This window comes from Mesoplodon bidens (genome assembly GCF_964165515.1).
Source record: "Mesoplodon bidens genome assembly, chromosome: 15".
NCBI classification, from domain to species: Eukaryota; Metazoa; Chordata; class Mammalia; order Artiodactyla; family Ziphiidae; genus Mesoplodon; species Mesoplodon bidens.
Window position 1 is genome coordinate 34,706,540 of NC_138171.1, and position 23,344 is coordinate 34,729,883.

The 23,344-nt window shown below is 40.9% G+C and overlaps 2 protein-coding genes across 2 annotated transcripts in view; both read left to right on the plus strand.

Annotated features, from left to right (window-relative positions):
• Positions 1-1,796, plus strand: part of LOC308628315 (cytochrome P450 3A24-like) — a gene marked incomplete at both ends in the record, with an annotated part of 35,261 nt that extends 33,465 nt beyond the window's left edge. The window contains 2 exon segments of the mRNA XM_081255143.1: positions 910-1,109; positions 1,623-1,796. Of these exon segments, the coding sequence (XP_081111269.1) occupies positions 910-1,109; positions 1,623-1,796 (374 nt within the window).
• Positions 1,797-11,025: 9,229 nt separating this feature from the next.
• LOC308628316 (vomeronasal type-2 receptor 116-like) lies at positions 11,026-17,638 on the plus strand (the record flags this gene model as incomplete). The annotated part of the gene is given in 6 exon segments (XM_081255144.1): positions 11,026-11,307; positions 15,572-15,626; positions 16,700-17,140; positions 17,143-17,268; positions 17,271-17,311; positions 17,315-17,638. Coding segments are annotated over 6 exon segments (1,269 nt in total).
• Positions 17,639-23,344: the final 5,706 nt, after the last annotated feature.

Below are 23,344 nucleotides of genomic sequence, written 5' to 3' on the forward strand. Positions count from 1 at the left end.
CCAAGCCTGGAACCGGGGGCTGGTGTGGTCTGGGCTCTTTTAGGAGGGAAAGACATAACTTTTTTTCTTCTTTTCTTTTTTGGCTGTGTCCCACGGCGTGTGGGATCTTAGTTCCCCAACCAGGGATCGAACCCCTCCTCCCTGCATTGGAAGTGCGGAGTCTTAACCACTGGACCGCCAGGGAAGTCCGGGGAAAGACATAATTATTAACACTCATTCTATAGATTAGGCAACTGAGGCTGAGACAGTTTAAATAACTCACTTAGGGCCTGCATATCAGTCACATTCAGTGGATCCCTACTAGTCAGCTGTCCACACAATAGGAGCATAGATATCCCTGGAGTCCATAGAAAGCTCAAGAGCCACCGTGGGGCAGTTTGCAACCACAACGTTTGCTTGTCTTCCTCTATCTATGGCAAATTCTCACAGATTCTTAACCATTTTGACTTTGCAGTTGCAAATGTCAGAATTCCAGAAATTTTACTACTTCACAACCACTAGGTGGCTATCATAAAAGAAAAGATAAAAAGCAAATGTTGGTGAGAATGCATAGAAATTGAAACACTGATTCTTTGCTGGCAGGGACATTTCTAGGAAGAAAAAAGCTGCATGGGTAACAATCTGTAGACTTCTCTTGTTTGAAGGATTTCAAGTATTCTGTAGTGTGGGCAGCCATGGAGACAAAGGCAGATTAGTAGTGATTCAAGGCCAGTGGGTTTAGTTGACTTTCTGTGACCTTTGGGCTTACTGATTGAGTTGTTTATTGATTTTCTACAGAGTAAGAACTCAAGAGAGGTCAAACTGGAGTGTCCATGATGCTTTGCCAAATATCAAGGCAGACAGAGCTCTGCAGATGGAGCACAGGTGGCCCTTCTGTTGGCTGCAGCTCCAGTTCCACTCCCTTCTCAGCACATAAACTTTCCAGCCTCGCTCAATCTCCACCTGACATGACCGAAGCTCCACACTCAGAGGCAGGCAAAGAGCAGCACATGCAGCTGAAGGGAAACTCAGAGGAGGGAATCACGGAGGAAAGTGGCCATGGACCTGATCCCAAGCTTTTCCATGGAAACCTGGGTTCTCCTGGCAACCAGCCTGATGCTCCTCAATCTGTGAGTAACTGTCCAGGCTCATCTCCTCTGTAACCTTGGACTTGGGGTGCTAATCGTGTCCCCCTTTCCCTTTACTGTTTGAAGATCAAAGTTAATGGAGGGGAAGTTGCTTAATAATTGTGTGCTACAAACCAAAAAGTTTACTATTGACCTTACCCAGATCTGTTGAAGGAGTTAACGCCCACCCAGACCCCCAAGTTCCTATTATTGTAGTTAGGAGGATTTAATGACAATTATTTACTCCTGTGGATGATTTTCTGATTGACTGCAAGTTTGCATAGACCTAGACTAACCAACCAGAATCCAGCAAAGGCAGATTTGAAACAACTGGCCCATGTGCAGTGCAGTCCTCACCCCTTCCCAAGCTTCGGGATCCTGGAGGCAGGAAGAAGGAACTTGGGTTTTTGTCTCATTACTTTCACCTTCTGGGTTCTGTGTCTGCTGCAAAAGACCTCTAGAAGGATTGGCCCCTGTGCCACTTGGGGGTTCCTTCTTCCTTCCTTCCCATCACAGGTATCATTTACACAAGACAACTGGTGTACCCTGACTTTGTTCGGGGTGGGGCTGGAGACTGATCACCCTTCTCTTCAGACTCAGCCCTCCCCCTTTTCTGTGCCCACCTGCACTCCCTTCCTAGGATTTAAGTCCCCCACCCTGTACTATGCAGAACGATCTAGCCCCAAATGAGGAATCTTTAGATCAGAGGAGTCATGGCAGAAATCTGGAAATTTTAGTCATTTCCTTCACCTTTTCTTCCAGTCTCTGGGAGAGTTAGCATTAGTATATACACTTATTTTCACCTTGTCTGAAGTCTGCTAACAGTCTGCAAAGGCATGAGACCTAAAAGGCAGTTTGTATTTAAAATATTTATTTCCCTTTAATACAGTACAGGAGGACGAATCCAAACCACCTAGCAGAGGAATTCCTTTCTTGGCATCATGGAGCAGGGTAGGAGAGCAGAGTGAGTAGGGAAAGCCTCCTCCATGTCACATTTGACCTCTTTCTCCACTTCAGCTTCATTGAGTGTAGGAAATCATGATGACATGAACATAGATAATATATACCTCATTTCGCTTCTTTGAAAGATGGGTGAGAATTCAAGGCATTGTGGTGACAAATTTTCCTTCTGATAACATTATAAAATTAATTGATATGGTTTAATTTCATTCTATTTAATACCAGTTTTTTTTACTGATGTAAAACTATTTCCAGCATATTTTTGGGGGGGATAAAAGAGGGCTGCTGTTCAGTATTTTTTACCATAAAGGTAGGTATATAAACTCACACTTCTAGAACAAAGTGAGGAAAATGAATCTAGTGTAAAGTATGTATATACATCTATGATACAGATTGTTTTAAATATACCTGACAATAGGTTATTTTAATCTCTCAGGGCAGGTGAGTAATTGTGCCTGGAAGCCAGTGATGATGTGAGAGGCATCCAGGTGGGGTCAGGATGAAGGGGGAAAATATTCCTCATTCCTCAGAGCAAACCTCCCTTGGTTCCACAGCGGGTCAGCAGATTTAGCATCTCCTCTGCTTGAGGCCTGGGGGAAGGGACACCATCTAAGCCACACTGTGTGGTCCGTCTGGCAGCGGGTCCAGCACTAGACAATGTCACCATGAAGCAAACATTCCTGCAGCCTTAGAAGATACTGATGCAGCCAAGAGTCAGTAGCTGCAGGCAAAGCTCTCCTTAATGCCAACAAAATGTAAAGACTATAAAAATGATTGGCTTTACTGTTAGCCCCTTCCTTTTTACCCAAAGCAGCATTACTCTACCAGAAAGAGGGAAGTTGGAAAGAAAGCAAAGAATTCACCGAGCCCACTTTCTGCCTTGATGTGGAGCCTTGTAAGTTTAGACACTAGACGAAATCTTTCCTTGGGATCAGTGTTCTGACACGGTCGCTCAATTGCTTGGCATCACTTTTTCTTTTTCTTTTTTAATACTTGGAGACTTTTTTCTCTTATTTATTTCTTTTATTTCTTTATTTATTTTTGGCTGCACTGGGTCTTTGTTGCTGCATGTGGGCTTTCTCTAGTTGCAGCGAGCAGGGGCTGCTCTTTGCGGTGTGCGGGCTTCTCACTGCAGTGGCTTCTCGTTGCAGGGCATGGGCTCTAGGTGTGCAGGCTTCAGTAGTTGTGGTGCACGGGCTTAGTTGCTCCGTGGCATGTGGGATCTTCCCAGACCAGGGCTTGAACCTGTGTCCCCTACATTGGCAGGCAGATTCTTAACCACTGAGCCACCAGGGAAGCCCTTGGCATCACTTTTGAATTCATGTAACCCATTGAAATGTCAGAAGCAGAATTTGATCTGCCCTGGTTGTGATGGCAAAGGAAGGACCTGGGTGGAATAGCCCAGGCCACCCCCTTTTTTGGCAGTTGGTGCTCAGACCTCCACCAACTGCTCTGGAGAAAGGGTAGAAACACCCAGCGGGGCTTGGCCAAAGTACCTATTGGGCCTGTCCAACAGGCACGTCCTTTCACGCAATTTGGGGGGTTTATTTTATCACGTATTATAAGGTTTGCTGGATTTGTAGAGAATATTTAGTCTTGTACTACCGTAAAGTCTAAACTCCAAACAGGAAGAGACAAAGTCTTCATCAACCATTCCAGAACATTTTATGCTTATTCATTCTATCTTGTATGATACATCTTTTGCTATCCACAGGAAAGTACCTGAAGTTTGGAAGAGCCCCTTATCTTTTAGGGAAAATGGCTTGTAGAGCATGTTGAACCATTTATCCATAGCATACTTTCCTAATTTGCCTCTACTGTGTTAGTCTTGGAGGCCTAGCAAGTTCATGTTTAAAACCTTTGCTGGCAATCTCTTTGCTCAGCTTCTCTTCTCCTCCACTCTGTTATCTCTCAGAAACACAGGAATGAGAATGCTTGCAAGATTTCAAAACCCCCAGCTGTGGGATTCCACACAGGAAACGTAAAGATGCGTTGCCAGCAGGTCTGTCACAGGGAGTGTCAGAACTTACCGGGTTGTGGAGACAGTTAACACAGAGAGACAGTAAAGTAACTGCTTTGTTACTAATACCTTCCAAAAAATGAGTGTGCCGGGGACACTTAGCAGGTGAGTGTCACTGGTTGGAAGACCAGGTACCATGATGGGGGAATGATCTGGAAATGGATCCCTTAGTCATTGATTCCTCTGTACAGTTTCATTCATGGAACATATGGTTAATCACCCTTCTCTGTAGCCCACGTCAACCACATTGCATGACAACAGAGACTTGGGTGTAGCTGAAAGGGACTCATATTTCCACGATGGCAATGGAATCCTTGAATGCAGTTTGCATTCCATAGAAATAAAAACACTGGTTGCTCCAAGGCCTATTTCTGTAAATAGGTTTCAGAAGAATCAGATCCCAACATGGGGTCAGGGCATAGAGGTAAGGAAAAGCAAGTCTCCAAGCAATCTGTAAGAACACTGTCACATTCGGCTCTCAGTAACTGTCTCTTATCGAGTGGACGAAGTTAAGCAAGATTCATTATCAGAACTGAAAAAAAATGTTTCCCCTTTCAACCTAGAATGAGAATCTAAATAAGCATGAATGAATTTTCTGGAAGAATTCCAGCCTCAGCTTTTCAGGAACACTCAAATTTGGGAACATTTATCAAGTATTCAATCTCGGATTGAGATCATGGAGACTTCAGCTGCTTTTAGCTAATCATCATTACCTTCTGTGGGTCTCACAGTGGAGGTGGGGAAGGAAATGATGAGTGAAGAAAATATGCTTTTGGAGTTGCTGATATTATTTATCACCCACATGTTACCTCCCAAGGTTGACTGTTCCAGTTCTGAGTCAGTGACTGGCCAGCTCCAGCACTTATTCCACAATTCCTGTGACCTGGTTTTTCTCTTTCTTTATAGATATGGGACTTACTCACATGGACTTTTTAAGAAGCTGGGGATTCCTGGGCCAACACCTCTGCCTTATTTTGGAAATATTCTGTCCTACTGTAAGCTATGTGCTGTTTGAACTCTCTCTTTTGATTCTTATGGTTGCAAATCCAAGCTGAGTTCCATCCCAAAAATGTACCTTCTCAGGAGAAAGTTCTGAGGTTTCACACTTTTCAGAAATAGCATCGTAGGCCCCACCCAGCACATGGCCAGTTTTGTCTATTGTCAGCTGTTAGGAGCCTCAGTTTTTCCTCAGTCAGACAGCCCAGCTCTCTAGCTGATTCAGCACGGGATTTGATGTTCCAACTTGTGAGTATTGTGAAGAGGATTTTATTTCTGCCAGATTCAGATTCCCAAGAAGGATCAGTCCTATTTAGCATTAGGAGAAAAGCATGGAGGGGTTAGCTGTGTAACTATGGCTCATTAGCTGTGTAAACGAGAGTCAGACTTTCCTGTTGGTAGGATAAGCTCTGGGTGTTCTTTTATTCTTCGTTCTGGATTGATGGGAACTTCATTGTCTAAGGCAGTCTGAGTACTCCTCATCAGGTAGTTGGCACATACTCGAATTCTCTCAAGACCTGCTCAGCCCTGCAGTTGTTTCTGTGACTCTGCTCCATTGCTACTCAGGACATTTTGGGGGGTTTGAGAGATGGAGCAAGAACTTTCTGCTTTGATTCTCGGCCTTCAAAGGGGCGCCTCATGGGTGAGTCAGAGCAGAGAGTGAGTATAACTGAGATAAGATGCTGGCTGTTTATCAACTTCAGATATTTAACCACTAAATGAATTGTGTGGGGTTTTTTTAAACAAAGGCAGAATCACCTATACAAAATCACTAAAAAAGGAGATGATTTGATGAAATTATTAGAAATTTAAATCAGGGAACGGAATGTACTAGGTGAGACATGGACTGTGAATTTTAGTGGAACCTCTGTGGTTAATCCAGTTCTAATGCTTTGCCCACGGCCTGACCCGTGGATGGAAGGTTTCAAGTTCACATCCAGACAGAAATCAGGCAGACACTTCCGTGCCAGCTGCTCTCTGCCTCAAATTTCCTTCCCTGCAGCCCTGGGCTTGTTCCTCAGATTCTAATTCTCCCATCAGAGGCCTAAATTGTCTCATTATTGCCTAAGAACTTCCTGAATTTTAGTTCCCTCTGAAAAAGCAAATTTCCTTTCCAGCTTTCTCAGGTCAACCCCTTAGTTGATGGACACCAAGATTCATATTCCTTAGACTTTCTTTTAGTTAAAATAGCACAACTTAAACTTTACAACAAGATTTTTTTATTCGCTGAGGTGAAAACTCAGGACAAGTGTTTTCATTGCACTGTCCTTAGTGTACTTGTGGCATCTCCCCTTCTTTTCAGTGTTGAGCTGGAAAACAGGAAAGTGAGTCCACTTTGTCATTCATTCATTCACTCACTTTCTCACTCAACACACCTGCCTTAGACTTATTTAAATCTGCTAGACACTAGAGGTCACTGGTGCTTTAACTTCCTGATTCTTAAGAATTCTAGAAAGGGCTCAAGAGATGAACGAAAAGGATGTTTAACTAGGATATCAAAGTGTGCGTAGGAAACTCTTACTTTTTCTCAGCTTCAGTTTTCTCATGCTTCCCTGGAGGATTATCTCAGAGGGTTATAAGATCTTGGAGACACACATGCACAAGCAAAAACACCTCAGAAAGACAAGGAGTAATTAGTATTTACAGACAAGGGTAAGAGTGACTAAATTCTCCATTTCAAATACATCCTCCATTTACCCTCCTTTCCCCTAAGACATCTCTGAATGAGAGCTTCCTTTCAACTTCCCATGAAAAATAGTAAGACTGATTTCATGGCATTCACATCATTTTTGTCCCAGTTAAAGGTAGGGCTCAATACATTTAGACTAATAATCTAATTCTGTTTCCCCTACAGGGTGTTTGGGATTTTGACAAGAAATTGTTTTAAAAGTATGGAAAAATGCGGGGGTGAGTATTCTGGAAGCTTCCATTGGATAGACTTGTTATGATGAGGTGCCCCCTGTGGTGTGGAAGACAATCTCAGTCCAGAGCTTCCTAGGAAGAAGTCATCTATTGTAAAGCTTTGGAGGCTTATTCCTCCAGGGATCCCAGATGTCACCAGGTATCCAGGTCCACAGTCTGAATCAGGCCTGGAGAGTCACAGGTCATCACTTTGCTCCAGGCTTTGAGGCCGAGGGACTCCTAGGATCACTTTCTGTCCAGTGTCTCCCTCTCCCCCTTTTCTCCTTTCTTCTTCCTTAGGGCACCTTTAATTGCATAAAATGCATAATTCCAGACCCTTCTAATAGGTGCTCATAAATTTATGTCATTATACCTTTCTCACTGATTCACTTTAAATTATAAGCCAGAAATCATTTTTGTAAGTTTTGGATTTAATATGTTTTTATGGAAACAGGGTTGGGGGGCACAGATAAATAGAATGGGAAACAATTTATGTTCTTTTTTTTTTTTTAACACTGTCTACAAGTATGGAGTTTGGGGTTTTTTTTTTAAGCAAAGAATTTCAGTAGAACTGTGTATAATTAGTTCATTATTCTATTCCTCTGATTTTGAAGAATTGTTGGATATTTCTAACCCACATTTTCCCCAGGTGGGCTAATTGACTTGATAATCTTGTAGAGTGGCCAGGATTGATTGCAGCAGGAGTTCCCTTTCAGAGCTGTTGGAGATTTGGTGAGAGTAGCAGGCGAGTGGTCATGTAGTGCTTGTTTGCCAGAAACAAGTGGGAGAAGGTTCTACATCTCCGTACCTCTTCATCTTCTCCCAACAAGTCCTCACAAACCATCAGGCCCTGCTGAGTTGGCACAGCCCCAAAAGGCAATGTGATCGAGTGGACAGAACACATAGCCCTTGCATTACCACTGGCCCAGCTCCAACTGCCACTCCAACATTTAGTACTTTCCAGCTCTGGATGGAGTAACTTTTTCATCATGGATTCCAGTTCTCTCTTTAGAAAATGGTTCTCATGCTTGGGTATAAATATGAACCACCTGGGAGGGCTTGTTAAAACCACAGACTTTGTGGGAGTTCCCTGGCAGTCCAGTGGTTAGGACTCAGCATTTTCACTACCGTGGGCCCGGGTTCAATCCCTGCTTGGGGAACTAAGACCCCACAAGCCACGTGGGGCAGCCAAAAAAAAAAAAAATACAGTCTGACTCCACCCACCAACACACTGAACCTAGAGGATCTGGGATGGGGCCCAAGAATCTGAATTTTAACTCAGAGTGTAAGAAATACTAAGGCTGGAGTGATATCATGAGTATAAAGGGTTACCCCAAACCACGATCCCTTCTCTACCCAGGTGTTTTTGAAAAACATGATGGGAAGAAGGGAAATCATCCAAGAAATATGGTCAATCAGATGAAAAAGCAGATTAAGTGCCTCCTCAATCCCTTCTGTCACTGCTTCAACACTAAATGCATATGACACTCACTTAAACCCTCTCAGTTTTAGAATTTTTTTTTGAAATAATGCACTGGTTCTCATCCATTTTTTTAACATTTTTATTGGAGTATAATTGCTTTACAATGGTATGTTAGTTTCTGCTTTATAACAAAGTGAATCAGCTATACATATACATATATCCCCATATCTCCTCCCTCTTGCGTCCCCCTCCCACCCTCCCTATCCCACCCCTCTAGGTGGACACAAAGCACCAAGCTGATCTCCCTGTGCTATGCGGCTGCTTCCCACTAGCTATCTATTTTATGTTTGGTAGTATATGTTTGTCCATGCACTCTCTCGCTTCATCCCAGCTTATCCTTCCCCCTCCCCGTGTCCTCAGGTCTATTCTCTACATCTGCGTCTTTATTCCTGTCCTGCCCCTAGGTTCTTCAGAACCTTTTTTTTTTTAGATTCCATATATATGTGTTAGCATATGGTATTTGTTTTTCTCTTTCTGACTTACTTCACTCTGTATGACAGACTCTAGGTCCATCCACCTCACTTCAAATAATTCAATTACATTTCTTTTTATGGTTGAGTAATATTCCATTGTATATATGTGCCACATCTTCTTTATCCATTCATCTGTCGCTGGACACTTAGGTTGCTTCCATGTCCTGGCTACTGTAAATAGAGCTGCAATGAACATTGTGGTACATGACTCTTTCTGAATTATGGTTTCCTCAGGGTATGTGCCCAGTAGTGGGATTGCTGGGTCGTATGGGAATTCTATTTTTAGTTTTTTAAGGAACCTCCATACTGTTCTCCATCATGGCTGTGTCAATTTACATTCCCACCAGTAGCACAAGAGGGTTCCCTTTTCTCCACACTCTCTCCAGCATTTATTGTTTGTAGATTTTTTGATGATGGCCATTCTGACTGGTGTGAGGTGATACCTCATTGTAGGGTTTTTTGTGTTTTTTTTTCTGTACGCAGGCCTCTCAACTGTTGTGGCCTCTCCCGCTGTGGAGCACAGGCTCTGGACACGCAGGCCCAGCGGCCATGGCCCACGGGCCCAGCTGCTCCATGGCATGGGGGATCTTCCTGGACCGGGGCACGAACTCGTGTCCCCTGCATCAATAGGCGGACTCTCAACCACTGCGCCACCAGGGAAGCCCTCATTGTAGTTTTGATTTGCATTTCTCTAATGATTAGTGTTGTTGAGCATCCTTTCATGTGTTTGTTGGCAATCTGTATATCTTCTTTGGATAAATGTCTGTTTAGGTCTTCTGCCCATTTTTGAATTGGGTTGTTTGTTTTTCTGATATTGAGCTGCATGAGCTGCTTGTAAATTTTGGAGATTAATCCTTTGTCAGTTGCATTTGCGAATATTTTCTCCCATTCTGAAGGTTGTCTTTTTGTCTTGTTTATGGTTTCCTTTGCTGTGCAAAAGCTTTTAAGTTTCATTAGGTCCCATTTGTTATTTTTGTTTTTATTTCCCTTTCTCTAGGAGGTGGGTCAAAAAGGATCTTGCTGTGATTTATGTCATAGAGTGTTCTGCCTATGTTTTCCTCTAAGATTTTAATAGTGTCTGGCCTTACATTTAGGTCTTTAATCCATTTTGAGTTTATTTTTGTGTATGTTGTTCGGGAGCATTCTAATTTCATTCTTTTACATGTAGCTGTCCAGTTTTCCCAGCACCACTTATTGAAGAGGCTGTCTTTTCTACATTGTATAGTCTTGTCTCCTTTAACAAAGATAAGGTGACCATATGTGCATGGGTTTATCTCTGGGCTTTCTATCCTGTTCCATTGATCTATCTTTCTGTTTTTGTGCCAGTACCATACTGCCTTGATTACTATAGCTTTGTAGTATAGTCTGAAGTCAGGGAGCCTGATTCCTCCAGCTCCGTTTTTCTTTCTCAAGATTGCTTTGACTATTCAGGGTCTTTTGTGTTTCCATACAAATTGTGAAATTTTTAGAACAAGAGTTCTTGACATGCCTATGTCAGGTCTGGCACTATATTGGCAAATTCAAAAATTTTATCTTATGCATATATATGTGTGTGTGTGTGTGTGTGTGTGTATGTGTTATGTAATTCATATATATGTATATGATTGTATAATTACTTTAGACAGTATTTTATCCCCATTTTGCCGATGAGTAAAGTGAAGTTATAAGACACTAATAATGATAGCTAAATGAGGCTGAATTTGACTCTCTGGTCAATATTTTCTGAATTGTGTGAATAGATATTTTTCAGTTCTCATGTTCTCAAGCACTTCATCAAGGCAGTAACTGACAAAAAATACCCATGTTGGGTTTGACACTACAGTTGTTAATTTACAAAATTCATCTAAGTACATATATATATTGATAGTATATACTATATATAGTACTATATATATCATATCACATATGCAATTAATATACATATCATATAATATTAAATATATACATTTACATAGATATATATACTGTCATTATAGTTTATGAAGTTGCTTTCATAGGAATTACCTCATTTGATTTTTATAATAAAAGTGAGTAATTTGAAGTTTAAAAGGGATAAGAGTCTTTTCAAAGTCATACAGCTGACAGATGTTGTGTGTCCTCATCAGAATTCTTTCTACCACCCGACCACATCTCTTCCAGCTCCACTCCTTTCTGAAGAGCATCCACTTTAACAACAGTGCTAGGGACCAGGTATATTTGGATCAGCAAAGAATCTCTGAGAAACAGTATGATATTCTCAACTTTTGGAACTTTCCCGATGGACTTGGGCTTCAGGTGAAAGTAGGACAGTTTGTCCCACAGTCTCCACGTGGACAAGATTTTTCCATCTATGAAGAGTTGATCGATTGGGCCATCAGATTTAAAGAGGTTGGTTGCTGGATATTTATGACACTTAGGTATTTAGAACAGAGCTGGGTCATGAGCACTTTGGTGACCTCCTCCAGGTCAACACGAGAAGCCGAGTGCCCCCTTCTAACTTGAGTGATTTTCTAAGTTTCCTTCAAATTTGAGCAATTTTCCCTTGCTAGTGCCTAACGGATTTGGGAAAAATACATCTAATCAAGTATATGCTCCTAACATTTGGTAGAGTTAGTGTCATGCAGTAGAGAAGAGCATCCAATCCAGTCAATGAAGGGGCTCCTTTTTCAAAGTAAACCTTGTTGGTTGTCCCTGAAACACTCTGGTTACATAGGAATAGATCACATGTGCAGGTTTCAACAAGACTTTCCTCTGATTTCTCGAGACTCCTTGCTCTGTGTGCAGCAAAAGCGGTGGCCCTGGATGGAGGAAAGCTCCCCAGTGGGGACAGGCTGCCTGCTACTTTGACTGCATGCACTGCCCAGACAAGGAGATTTCCAATCACACAGGTACCGATCAGGAGGAATTTCCTTCCTCACCCTTTCATTTACATTCTTATTTGTCCCCCAAAAGCAAAGGATCTAGACTATGACTGAAATCTTCAAGTTCCCTCATTTACTCAGCAATTTCACTATTAAAGTTAATCCCTATGAAAGGGATATGAATTAATATCCCTATGAAAGGATACTCTTCTCTTTGGTTTATTCCTACTCATCTTTTTGACCCTTAGCATTATCTTCTCAAGAAAATATTTTTAAGGACCATCCCAGAAGGACCTATGTTTGTTTCTACCAGGAAACTTAATGAGTATCTTGGTTTTATTGTACATGTTACTCTCAACCAAACCCTGATCACACTGAAGGTTGTATCTTATCCTGCTTCCTTTCTCACGTGCCTAGCACCATTCATAACACAAATAAGTAATCAGAAATATCTTGTGTGATTTTACAAATGAAAAAACATCCTGTATTGCTGCTGTGAGCCTGTATTGTACAATGTGCTGAGGATAAATTCCGGTACCCCTCATTGTTCAATCATGCCTGTGCTCTGCTAGTTCAGAGTCAAGGAGAGGAGATGAACATGAGAGCTGACCACACGGACCATGGCCACTATACAAAAATGTGGGGGAGGATCTAACATTACTTTGGGAGGTCAGAGAATTTTCCACAAAGTGTGCAGGTTTTATTATTATTATTGTTATTATTATCTTATTTATTTTTATTTTTTTTTGCGGTACATCGGCCTCTCACTGCTGTGGCCTCTCCCGTTGTGGAGCACAGGCTCTGGACGCGCAGGCTCAGCGGCCATGGCCCACGGGCCCAGCCGCTCCGCGGCATGTGGGATCCTCCCGGACCGGGGCACGAACCCCCGTCCCCTGCATCGGCAGGCGGACTCTCAACCACTGGGCCACCAGGGAAGCCCCGGGTTTTATTACTGACTTCTGAAAGTTGAAAAGGATTGTATCAGCTGAATAAAGGGGGGAAGAATTCCTTGTCAGAAATAAGTGGTATATTTTTCCCACTCTTCAGGGACCTGGAAAAAAAAAAAGTCTAATGTGGCTGAAAAACAGCAAGTATAGGGTGGGATGGTGGGACCCCATGATGGGAAGTGACAACAGTCTTGTACTGGAGACTTTTCACACCATAGCTAGTATTTTGGATTTGCCAACAGACAAGCTAATTAAATGATGAGAGAGGGAAAACACCCCCCACCAATTAAATTTGTGGAAACATAAATTGGTCACTTTCCTTCCTGTTATTTAACATCGAAGTTCTGAGCATCACAACAATGCATGGAACAAAAGGGGTCATATTTATAGAAAAGGAAAATACAAGAGATTAAAGTACATCCTTTTGTACCAAAACTACTCCAGAGAATCAACTGAAACAGTATAATTGCTAAAACTTTCATGTAAAATCTCCTGATTCAAGATACATATATAAAAATACATGATTTTTCTTTTTATAAAAATAATCAAGTAGATGAAATAAAATATTCCGTTCGGATAGTAGCAATGTACAGTATACCTCGGGATAACCTTAAGAAGAACTGCATGGTAATTATATCATCAAAATGCAAACTTCTGGAGAGGTGTATATCTTGATTAAATGAAAGAATGAACTTTGACTTCTTTAAACCCCCTGACTGGGCTCACCCTCGGGCCAATGGTGAAAGCATGGAAAGTTATAAAAAGCAGTAGGTGGTCTAACTTGCTCAGTTCTGGCAAATTGATGTAGAATACCTCAAGAGCAGAATTCCTCATGCTCCTACCCCATGCCTCTTGAAGTTTGCTTACAAGCAGTGATGACAGTGTAAAATAGAAAATGTTATGGATATGACTCACTTCTCGGGTAATTGACTGTTAGGTCAGGTGTGTACCCAGGAGCTCTCAGGAGAACACAAGCTCAAATGAATCCTTTTAGGGAAACTCAACCTCTTCTTCAGCATGAACCCTTTGCAAACTTGGCTGCTGACTAGCTCACTTCGAATTAGTGTTGGCTTTATTTGCACGTTTTTCTCATTAGAAGCTCATTGTCATCAGTTGGGAGGTCATTGCCAGAGCAGCTTGCAGTGGATCCTGTGCCCTGAAAAAGAGCCCTTTACCTTGCTTGATCCGATTTTTACTATGTTCTGGGCTTCACACACATTTGGAATCAAAAGTACATCGAACACTGCAAAGTTCTGCCAGTTTTCTCTCCCTATATCCACAAATCAGGCTGTAAAGTAGAATTTTTCCTGAATTCACTAATTAACTCCTCTTATTTCTGTCTGCTTTACTTGATGACCTTCCTCTTTTCTCTGTAATAGATTCCCCTTCCTGTCTATATAACATCTCTTTATTTTACAGAATACAAATTTGGAATTTGGAAACATCCTAATCTACTCAGAAATAATTAGTAGGCTTAAAGAAATTTTAAATAAGAAACAATGCCAGAACCCTCATTTTGAAATCAGGCAAAATCATTTCAAATTTCATTTGTAAGAAAAATCAATTCCAAGAAAATAATTATATAAGAGAGTGATTAGGGTGAAAACCCCATTTAAGATATTGAAGGTTATTAAAAACTACTCTTTCTTCACCATCGTTAAAGCACTCTTGTTTAAAAACAAGACAAAACTGATCATTTTGCCACAATTGTGTAAGTCCAGTCTATAAATAAGTACACAAAAGTGCAGCAGCTTTTCTATGGACAAATAATAACCGTATTAACTCTATGGCAGAAAATATTCCAAAATGTAGGTACACATTTAAAATATTTAGTAATGAACTGCAAGCGCACAAGTCTGATACAAAAGTATTCTAAAATTATTTGTTGGGGAAATATGGAGTCAATAGTCCTGACACAGGCAAGGGATGCTACTCAGGTAAGATGATTCAAGCTCAGTCTAGAGACAGGTGTTTATAGTTAGTTACGTGGAGAAGGGAGGAAATGATGCCCCAGGAAGAAGAGAACGCAAGTGTGATTCACACAGGTATGAGGACAAAGGAGCATTCTGAGAACTGAAGGTAGATTTCTTTCAAGGTTTTGATAGTAATGAAGGATCTCAAAGGGCTGCTCACCCAACAGGGCACCAGGTCCTGATCAGTTGAGCTGAACATTCCATTAAACCTTCAGGAAACAGGTAATTTCCACTCAATTTAATAGTACCATAATTTTTTTAAAGAGGAAAGCTTCATAAATTTTATGGTTTGCTTTTGTTTATTATAATTCAGTATAAAATTCTTGCCAATATTTGGACTACTGTGAACTCAGGTCTGCCTGACTCTAATGTTCTTTCAAGTTCTTTTGTTAGAAAACATGTAAAAATTTTAGTCCCGGTTGGCTGTGGTGTGCTATTTATTTAATGTACTTGATTAATCTTTTCTAAGGCTTTATTAAAAATTTATGAGCATTTTATAAATGAGATTGACCTATGGTTTTCTTTTTGATGATAAATTTATGAAATTAAATTTTGAGAAATTCATATTGAGATAAATATCAAAATACAGAAATTTTTCTAAACCCTGTAATTCTAAGAGAATGACAGCTTTTTAAGAGAAAAGGTTGTAATGAACATGAAAACTAGCAAAATGTGTATAAGGGAGAGATCACAGGCTTTGGAATCAGACAAACGTGATTAGGGCCCAGACTACGGTAAGGAAAGTGAGGTGCAGGAGGTACAAACATTAACGAGGCACTCGGGGTCTTGCAGGGGCAGGCTTGGCACCTGAAACAGAATCCTGCTTGAATTTTGCCCCTGTGGGTGTCCTGTTTGGCTCACCCTAATTCAGCCCCCTGGTCACGAGTCTACATCTAGCCCTGCTCGACCTACCTCCAAGATCTCGGGTGAGTTACTTCAGCTCTTTAAGCCTCAACAGTTTTCTTCTGCAAAGTGGTTGCTTCTATCTACCTACCTCCTGAGATTCTGTGAAAATTGAAGGGGAGATATTATATGAAGCAAATTGCCTGGAGTATCACAGGTACACATTAGAATTGGTTTCTTTAGCCTCCCTACTCCACGGCCTCAAAAAAAAAAAAAAAAGTGCTGCAGGAGAGGTAGGTAGAATGTAGATAATAACAGAGCTTTTTGCGTGGTTGAGAATTTGGACTCAATCTAGAACAGTGATTCTCAAAGTGTAGTACGTATACCAACAGCATCAGCATCACTGGAGAATGTGTTAGAAATGTAAATTCTGAGTTTCCCAATCAGGAACTCTGGTGGGGAACCAGCAAACTGCTTTAACAAGCCCCGCATATGATTCTAATGCATGCTAATGTCTGAGAATCACTGATCTAGAAGAACATGAGAATAATTGTGGCATTTGAATCAAGGAAGTAGTATGAAAGGATTTAAATAATAGAAACAATAATACCTGTGATTGAATGGATGAGAGATGAGAGGGCTTCAAGACAGAAGACAGGGAGACTCATTAGGGAGTTATTCTGTTAAAATACAAGTTATTCAAATTGGAACAACATAGTGAAAGTGATAATGAACAGGACGTAGGTTTGCAATGATGTGGATAACAGAAATAATGTAAATTTGTAGCTTCTTAAATGAGCGTTTATGCCTTGGTGCTCTCTATATGTGCAACAGTTGGGACATTCTCTAGGTCACTGCAGGTTATCAATAAACACTTGCTTTTGAGTGAATGAATCCAGGATATGTCCTACTCTGCCCATATCTAAGTGAAATAGTTGGGTGTAATTTTTGTTTATGAAAGAACATGTTCCTTTGCATATGTAAGATAAACAAAAGAGGTGATGTTAGGTTCATTGGTCTTTGATATACTAAGAAACACTAGACAGCATTAACTCAGAATTCTTCACTCTGTAATGTTCCTTGATTTGGTGTCGAATTATAGAAATTTGACCACATGTAAATATTTAGGGAGATCAAGAGAATTACTGAACCCAAGGTAATGGCACCTTGCTTTTCTTGCTGGATGTGAAGCAATGTATGAAGTGTCCAGACCCTCAGTACCCAAATAGTGATCAAGATCATTGCCTCTCAAAGACTGTGACCTTCTTGTTCTATGAAGATCCTCTGGGGATGGTCCTTGCCTGCACTGCCCTTTGTCTGTCTGTCCTCACAGCTGTAGTTCTTGGCGTCTTTGTGAAGTATAGGGACATCTCCATAGTCAAAGCTAATAACCGGGCTCTCAGCTGCATCCTGCTCATCTCCCTCATCCTGTGCTTCCTCTGCTCTTTCCTCATCATTGGGCATCCCAACACTGCCACCTGCATCCTCCAACAGATGACATTTGGAGTCGTGTTCACTGTGGCTATTTCCACCATTTTGGCTAAAACCATCACTGTAGTCCTGGCTTTCAAGGTCACAACTCCAGGAAGAAAGATGAGGCAGTGTTGCTTTCAGGGGCACCCAATTTGATCATTCCTATCTGCTCATTGATTCAAGTGACTCTCTGTGCTGTCTGGTTGGGAACCTCGCCCCCTTCCGTTGACATGGATACACATTCAGAGCTACCCTCCTAATCATTGTGTGCAATATGGGCTCCGTTGTCATGTTCTAACTATCCTTAGGATACTTGGGCTCCTTGGCCCTCTCGAGCTTCACCTTGGCCTTCCTGGCCAGAAGCCTGCCTGCCACTTTCAATGAAGCCAAGTTCCTGACATTCAGCATGTTGGTGTTCTGTGTTGTCTGGATCACCTTCCTTCTTGTGTATAATAGCTCCAAGGGGAAGGTCATGGTGGCTGTGGAGATCTTTTCCATCTTGTCTTCCAGTGCTGGGTTACTAGGATGCATCTTTGCCTCCAGGTGCTATAATATTCTCCTTAAGCAAGATAGGAATATCCTGCCAAGATTAGGGGGTAAAACAAACTCTGGGGAAAAATAAATATTTAAGGCTTTACTTCATGGATTTCATAAAACATTTAGAAAGCTTTAAATTAAGCAATACTTTGAAGAGTTCACTCCTCACACCCTGCCATGAGTACCTCAATGTTCTAACATCATTTCCTCCTTGATTTTCAATGCTCTGGTTATTATAAACTAAATTCCTAGATATAAATCTGTATTCTGCACTCACTATTCTTTCATTGATTCTTTCTCTGGATTAATACCATGCTGTTTTAACTTTCTGGATTTCATGGTATGTTCTGACAGTTGATAATACCTGTTCTTTGTTATTGTTGTTTTTCAGTTATTTTCTGTTTATTCTTACAATTTTCTCTTTGACTTTTTGAATGGTCTTGGCAAATTCCATAATACACAGTAAGAGATTTGGATTGGAATCATTTTGAATTCAAAGATTAATTTGAAGAAGGACTGACCTCTTTGCAATTAAAAGTTTCCCACTCAGGAATGTGCATTATCTCTATTTATCTTAGCATTTTCAGTTTATTTATTAATGTTTTATTATAGTTTCTGACTGGTTATTTGGATTGTTAAATAATGTATTGTTTCTTGTACATTTCTTGAGCTTACTTGTTTGCTCCTGTTAATTGTAAATTGATTCTTTTGGTCTTCTAAGGTATGAAAAATACTGTAAGGTTTCTTTCTGCTCAAGATAACTTATTTCTTTCCTAGTGTCTTGGCAAGATTCTTTAATACAATGCTTAATCATAGCAGTAATTGTAGTTTTGTGTCTTGGCTTTAGTGGGAAAACTTCTAATGTTTTTTTTTTCCATTAAAATGTATGTTTGGGCCTCCCTGGTGGCGCAGTGGTTGAGAGTCCGCCTGCCGATGCAGGGGATGCGGGTTCGTGCCCCGGTCTGGGAGGATCCCATATGCCGCGGAGCGGCTGGGCCCGTGAGCCATGGCCTCTGGGCCTGCGCGTCCGGAGCCTGTGCTCCGCAACGGGAGAGGCCACAACAGTGAGAGGCCCGCATACCGCAAAAAGAAAAAAAAAAAAAAAAGTATGTTTGTGGTAGGTCTTTGGATCATACCTTTTTGTTAATCCAAATGAATATCTCATTAATGATGAGAGTGCCCTGTATTCAACCCAACCTAAGTTTTTTACATAAATTTAAAAAATTGTGATAAAATACCCATAACATAAAATTTACCATCTTAACCATTTTTAAGTGTATAGTTTCAGTAGTGTTAAGTACATTGACATTGTGTGCAACAAATCTCCAGAACTCTTTTGGACTTCTCAAACTAAACCTCTACACCCACAAAACAATTCCCTACCCCCTGGCATTCATCATTCTAGGTTCTTTCTCTATGAATTTGACTGCTCTAGGTACCTCAGAGAAGTAGAGTCATACAGTATGTGTGTTTTCATGACTGGCTTATTTCACTTAGAATAATTCCTCAAGGTTCATCCATGTTGTGGCATGTGTCAAAATTTCCTTCCTTTTCAAGGATGAATAATATTCCATTGTATGTATATTTACCACATTTTGTTAATCCATTCCTTCATCAAAGGGCACTTGAGTTGCTTCCACTTTTGGGCTCTTGTGAATTACGCTGCTATGAACAAGGGCATACAAATACCTCTTTGAGATCCTGCTTTCAGTTCTTTTGGGCATATACCCAGAAATGGAATTGCTGTAATTCTTTTTTTTTAGTTTTTGAGGAACCACCAAACTGTTTGCTAGAGTGGCTGCAGCATTTTACATTCCCATCAACAGTGCACACACGTTCTGATTTCTCCACATCCTTACCAACACTTGCCCTTCTCTGCTATTTAATAATAGCAATCTCAATAGCGTGAAGTGGAATCTTATCGTGGTTTTTGTTTGTTTTTATTAAAGGGTAAGATTCATTTTTCCTACTGCTGTTGATCTCAGAGAGACAGCAGTGAGCGCTGGCTTGAAGGGAGATCTTAGTTCTCCACCCAGGAATTGAACCTGGGTAGCCTGGATGAAAACCAGGAATCCTAGCCACTAGACTAGCAAGGGCTAGAGGCTGAAGCAAATTTTCCCTGGCCCTTGCCCCTCACTGAAAAATGCATTTCTCAAGGAGGGAAAAACTGTAAAAACAGATACAATGTTTATTATTAGAGACAGCACAAGTGGGAGAGCACACAGGGAAACAGTTTGTTTAGTTAAGACCAACGCAAGGCAGAGATACACACCCAGAGAGAAAGGGTGTGGGCGTCCTCCCTAATGAGGAGGAGCCAGTAAAAAGGCGGTTAAATCATTTATATAGGGCAGTTCTTCTGGTCTTTGTTTATCTTTGGCCAATTATCTGGTTTCTTTCTCCACACCTGCCCTACCCTAGGATCCTCCCCAGCATGCATGCACAACTTTTTTCCAAGATGGTTTCCAGCCCACCCTCTCGGGGGGCCTTGACATCACCTATTATGGGGCGGTACCCCCTCCTTTTTGACCCCCAAGGAGCCTTTCTGCACTTGTGCAATGTCTCCCTTGTCCCAAGGAAGGGAAATACATGACCTCTTGATCTTTTACTCAAAAGGGTTTAGCCCCTCTATGTTCCTGCCATGACTGTTATATTAAAGTGCCCTCAGGAGACAAAGTCTGGCTATTTACCCTGTTTCTGTTGTTATTTCTATGTCGAAGTGCAAACAGGGGGCTGGTTGTAAATATCTAACCTGGAGCCACCTATCTCATGTCTCAGGAAATGCAAACAGGAGGCTAGTTATAAGTGTCCAGCCTGAAGCCCATCTTTTTCTCACCACAAGAAATGTAAACAGGAGGCCAATTGTAAATGCCTAGCCTGGAGCCCATCTGTCTCCTGCCTCACTATTAAGATGTAAATGACGTATAACACTGTATTAGTCCAAGGTGTACAACACACTGATTTGATAGATGTATGTATTCCAAAATGATTACCAAAATGAGTTTAGTCAATTCACCTCAAGTAGTTACAATTTTTTTCTTGTTATAAGAACTTTTAAGATCTACTCCCTTGGCAACTTTCAAATATACAATTCAGTACTGTTAACTGTAGTCACCATGCTGTACATTATATCCTTCAAACTAATTTATCTTGCAACTGGAAGCTTGTTTTTTTCTGTACTTGGGCCTCTCACTGTTGTGGCCTCTCCCGTTGCGGAGCACAGGCTCCAGACACGCAGGCTCAGCGGCCATGGCTCACGAGCCCAGCCGCTCCGCGGCATGTGGGATCTTCCCAGACCGGGGCACGAACCTGCGTCCTCTGCACTGGCAGGTAGACTCGCAACCACTGCGCCACCAGGGAAGCCCACAACTGGAAGCTTTTACCTTTTGATCACCTTCACCCATTCCCCCCACCCTCAGCCCCAACTCTGGCAATCACAAATCTGTTCTCTGTACCTAAAAGTTGAGGGGTTTTTTTGGTTCCACACACAAGTGATAGCGTAGAGTATTTGTCTTTCTCTGTCTGACTTATTTCACTTAGCATAATGCCCTCGCGGTCCAACCATGTTGTCACAAATGACAAGAATTCCTTATTTTTTATGGCTGATAATATTCCATTTTATTATATATACCACATTTTCTTTATCTATTCATCCATAGATAGACACTTAGGTTTTTTCCATATCTTGGCTATTATTGGGTGGGCCAAAAGGTTCATTTGGTTTTTCTGTAAGATGGCTCTAGTAGCACTTAGTTGTCTTTAACTTCATTCAAAACAATTTTGTTATATTGTATGTGACAGCTGTCATATCAGTGTACATTTAAAAAAAGACTTATCAGGGCTTCCCTGGTGGCGCAGTGGTTGAGAGTCCGCCTGCTGATGCAGGGGACACGGGTTCGTGCCCCGGTCCAGGAGGATCCCACATGCCGCGGAGTGGCTGGGCCCATGAGCCATGGCTGCTGGGCCTGCGTGTCTGGAGCCTGTGCTCCGCAACGGGAGAGGCCACAACAGTGAGAGGCCCGTGCACCGCAGGAAAAAAAAAAAAAAAAGACTTATCAAAGTTGGTGAATTTTGGTGTGGCCATTTTAATATTGAAGATGGAAGAAAAACAACATTTTCAGCATATCATGCTTTATTATTTAAAGAAAGGTAAAAAACGCAACTGAAACACACACACAAAAAAGATCTGTGCAGTGAAGGTGCTGTGATTGATCGAACATGTCAGAATTGGTTTGCAAAGTTTTGTGCTGGAGATTTCTCGCTGGATGATGCTCCACGGTTGGGTAGACCAGTTGAAGATGGCAGCAATCAAATCGAAGCTCAAAATATCCAAATCAAGCGCTAGAAATCATTTGCACCAGCTTGGTTATGTTAATCGCTTTGATGTTCAGGTTCCACATAAGTTAAGCGAAAAAACATTCTGGACCATATTTCTGCATGCGATTCTCTACTGAAACGTAATGAAAACGTTCCGTCTTTAAAACAAATTGTGAGAGGTAATGAAAAGTGGATACTGTACAACAGTGTGGAACAGAAGAGATGGTGGGGCAAGAGAAATGAACCACCACCAACCACACCAAAGGCCGGTCTTCATCTAAAGAAGGTGATGTGTATATGGTGGGATTAGAAGGGAGTCCTCTATCCTGAGCTCCTTCCGGAAAACCAAAAAATTAATTCCAACAAGTACTGCTCCCAATTAGACCAATTGAAAGCGGCACTCGACAGAAAGCGTCCAGAATTAGTCAACAGAAAATGCATAATTTTCCGTCAGGATAATGCAAGACCGCATGTTTCTTTGATGACCTGGCAAGAACTGTTACAGCTTGGCTGGAAAGTTCTGATTCATCCGCCGTATTCACCAGACATTGCATCTTCAGATTTCCATTTATTTTGGTCTTTACAAAATTCTCTTCATTGAAAACTTTCAATTCCCTGGAATATTATAAAAGACACCTGGAACAGTTCTTTGCTCAAAAAGATAAGTTTTGCGAGGGTGGAATTATGAAGTTGCCTGAAAAATGGCAGAAGGTAGTGGAATAAAAGGGTGAATACGTTGTTCAATGAAGTTCCTGGTGAAATTGAAAAATGTGTCTTTTATTTTTACTTAAAAAACTGAAGGCACTTTTTGGCCCACCCAATATTAATAACACTGCAATAACTGGGGGGCAGATAACTTTTCAAGATAGTGATTTCACATCCTTGGATATATACCCAGAAGTTGAATTCCTAGATCATAATTGTAGTTCTAGTTTTAATTATTGAGGAACCTCCATATTTTTTCAATAGTAGCTCTACCAATTACATTCCCCACAGGGCACAAGGGTTCCCTTTTCTCCAAATCCTCTCCAGCACTTACCTCTTTTTTTGTTTATAAATTTTATTTTATTTATTTTTATAAATTTTATTTATTTTTTTATAAATTTTATTTTATTTATTTTTTTTATAAATTTTATTTATTTTTTATAAATTTTATTTTATTTATTTATTTTTATAAATTTTATTTATTTTTTATAAATTTTATTTTATTTATTTATTTTTATAAATTTTATTTATTTTTTTATAAATTTTATTTTATTTATTTTTTATAAATTTTATTTTATTTTTTTATAAATCTTATTTTATTTATTTTTTTGGTTGCATTGGGTCTTTGTTGCTGCACGCGGGCTTTCTCTAGTTGCAGCAAGTGGGGGCTACTCTTCGTTGTGGTGTGCAGGCTTCTCATTGTTGTGGAGCACGGGCTCTAGGCATGTGGGCTTCAGTAGTAGTGGCACTCAGGCTCCGTAGTTGTGGCTTG